This window comes from Octopus bimaculoides, chromosome 6, assembly GCF_001194135.2.
Source record: "Octopus bimaculoides isolate UCB-OBI-ISO-001 chromosome 6, ASM119413v2, whole genome shotgun sequence".
Classification (NCBI taxonomy): domain Eukaryota; kingdom Metazoa; phylum Mollusca; class Cephalopoda; order Octopoda; family Octopodidae; genus Octopus; species Octopus bimaculoides.
Genome location: NC_068986.1, coordinates 23,271,148 through 23,274,096, shown reverse-complemented (window position 1 = coordinate 23,274,096; position 2,949 = coordinate 23,271,148). Strand labels below are relative to the sequence as shown.

The window sequence follows — 2,949 nt, the reverse complement described above, 5'->3', positions numbered from 1 at the left end:
TATATATATATATATATATATATATATATATATGTACATACATATATATACACATGTGCATACTTATATACATACATGTACATACATATATACATACACAGACACATATATGTATATACATACACACACACACATATATGTATATACACACGCACACACACACACACATATATGTATACATACACACACACACATTCATATAAATTTATCAAACACAGAAACATCCATAAAATAAACAGCAACTGAAAAACATTTAACTGACCATGTAAATATAAACAGATATTATACTAAATCAAAATAATACAACTTAATCCACACTGCACCAGAATGTGATGTGAGACAACCATGTCACTATGTTGTCTGCTGTAAATCACTCTCTCAATGAAATAACATCATTACTCACAAACATTTTCCTCAAAAGACAGGTCATATTGCTGTGAAGCCTTAGGCAAAGTGGTCCATCAAAATATGTTTTTAAACTTCCATTCATTGTATTTGTTACACTGTTTTATCAGGCAGTTTAAACAGTAACTGACACTGTCTGCTCGCTCTCGCTTTCTCTCTCTCTCTCTCTCTCTCTCTCTCTCTCTCTCTCCTTCTCTCTCTTCTTCATCTTCTCCCTCTGCTATTGCCCTCAATACTTTGTTTTTTCAAAAACATGCTGTAGGAATAAGTAAATGTTAGGCTTCACAGCCTATTAAGCAGCTATTAATACATCCTGCATTGTTTAACTCTTGGATTCTCTGACCTCATTTCTCCGATGTCCTTTACTCATATATAGGTAAGTGTCACACTGGTCACTTTCTTTCCCTACACCCCACCCCACCCCTTCTGTAACTATATACCAGTTACACTATGTTACCCAGTTTAACACACTACCCCACCTGGCATATACATGCCTTTAGAGGAGTTCACTTTGCTGCAGGCATTGAGACCAGGTCCCCAACGGGTTTCCTGTCACCTCTCAATTCATCATCACCCTTTGCATTTTCCAAAGATGCCAAAAACTAGAACTAAATCTGCTGAACAATTTTTCCTTCTCATCTCAGACCAACACAATCCCTCATATCACTTCCTACTAACACACAAATGCTCTTCTTTCAACTAGTTCAGAGCCTTTGAATCAGTGTCAGAATGCATCGTCATTTTGTCTTTTCTGTAGTTATTTCCATGGTCATTGCACAGATAAGCTCTATGGTCTACTACCTTCTTTCAAGCTTTTTAAACACATTACTCATCACCCACTTCTCTTCCCATGTGCATTGCTTCTCAGTCAAGCTACCTGTTAGTCGTAACTCCTTTTATTTTAATAGTTTCATTCCTCAAACTACTTCTCTCTGGAACTCACTCCCATCATCTAGTCTTTCATTAGTCTATGATATTCAGTCTTCTAAGCTTCTTGTCAATCAATTTCTTTTGAATTTGTAGGACCCCTTTTTTACCCACTTCTTTCTAGATCCTTACACCACAGAGGCCTCAAGCCTTATTTGAGACACTATCATATAAAAAAAACATCCTACGTTTTATTTTTCTCCAATGTGAAAATCTTTTAACTCCTATCTAAAGTCCATGTCTACTGTTCAGACTACACTTCACATTGAATATCCATTCCGAAAGATGCCTTTCTGCACATAAGGAGTATCCACTCTACCTACAACTTACCTCTCTCCTCTGGGTATTAGCAATAAAGACTTCGTTGTTAACATCTTCCAGTACCTTTCATTCAGTCTCCCTCCTCCTCCACCCCACCATCCACTTCCAAATATATCTGCTTCTCCAACCATCAACAACTTTCTGACAATATTTCTTGCACTGAGGGCATCTATCCTACTTAGTCCCTCTCCAAAAGCCATCAACCTCTGTAATCACATCACGGCACAATTCCTAAACTCTCTCAAACTCATCTCACACTGGCACTGTTTTTGTAGAAACTGAAACTTTTGCAGTCCTCAGCTGGAGCACCACTTTAGTCGAGTAAATCAACCCCAGGACTTGTTCTTTGTAAGCCTAGTACTTATTCTATCGGTTCTCTTTTGCAGAACCACTATGTTACAGGGACGTAAACACACCAGCATCGGTTGTCAAGCGATGTTGGAGAACAAACACAGACACATAAACACACACACATAAACACACACACACACACACATATATATATATATATATATATATACATATATATGATGGACTTCTTTCAGTTTCCATCTACCAAATCCACTCACAAGGCCTTTGGTCGGCCTGAGGCTGTAGTAGAAGACACTTGCCCAAGGTGCCACACAGTGGGACTGAACCCAGAACCATGTGGTTCGTAAGCAAGCTACTTTACCACACAGCCACTCCTACTCTGAAATATATTTTCAGGAGTGATATAAGTTTTAAAACTAAATTCTTGCATAAGCCTGAAATCTATGAGTTGATAAAAATAGAGGTAGAATTATAACGTTCATCTCTTTTCCGAAAGAATTAACAGCTGAAGATAAATGAAATGGTTTCAACCAAGAATCAAAACAAAGTGACCAGAAGCACTACTCAACAATACTTGTCTTGTTTTGATATTTCCGTATTTATAAATGATTAAAGAAATCAATATTTCATCCTTTACCATTTAATCTGGCTGTATTCAGCCCAAATATTCTACCTATTTCATGATCAAACTGGCCAAATGTAACCTTCTACACTTGCCTTACAATATCATTCTGAAAATAAACAATTGCCTCGTCAAAATCTTCAAGCTACAAGATGCTACATGATTAATTCAAAATAATGTGGATTAATAAGCATCACATTTAACAGAGTAATCTAAATAGTAAAGGGTTAAAGAATGAAGACATAAAAAAAAAAAATTGTACACACAGCTTGTTTACTCACTGTTTTTAGTTGATCCACATAACATGACATTGCTTCCTCCTTGGACATCTTTCCAAGTTTATTCCATGCTTCCCTGTAAAT

General features: G+C 36.7%; 1 protein-coding gene across 1 annotated transcript in view; it reads right to left on the bottom strand.

Annotated features, from left to right (window-relative positions):
* LOC106882786 (acyl-CoA-binding domain-containing protein 5) overlaps window positions 1-2,949 on the bottom strand; it is a 61,265-nt gene that overhangs the window by 30,886 nt on the left and 27,430 nt on the right. The window contains exon 3 of the mRNA XM_014933572.2: window positions 2,869-2,941. Coding sequence (XP_014789058.1) covers window positions 2,869-2,941 — 73 coding nt within the window. The remainder of the gene's footprint in view (window positions 1-2,868; window positions 2,942-2,949) is intronic.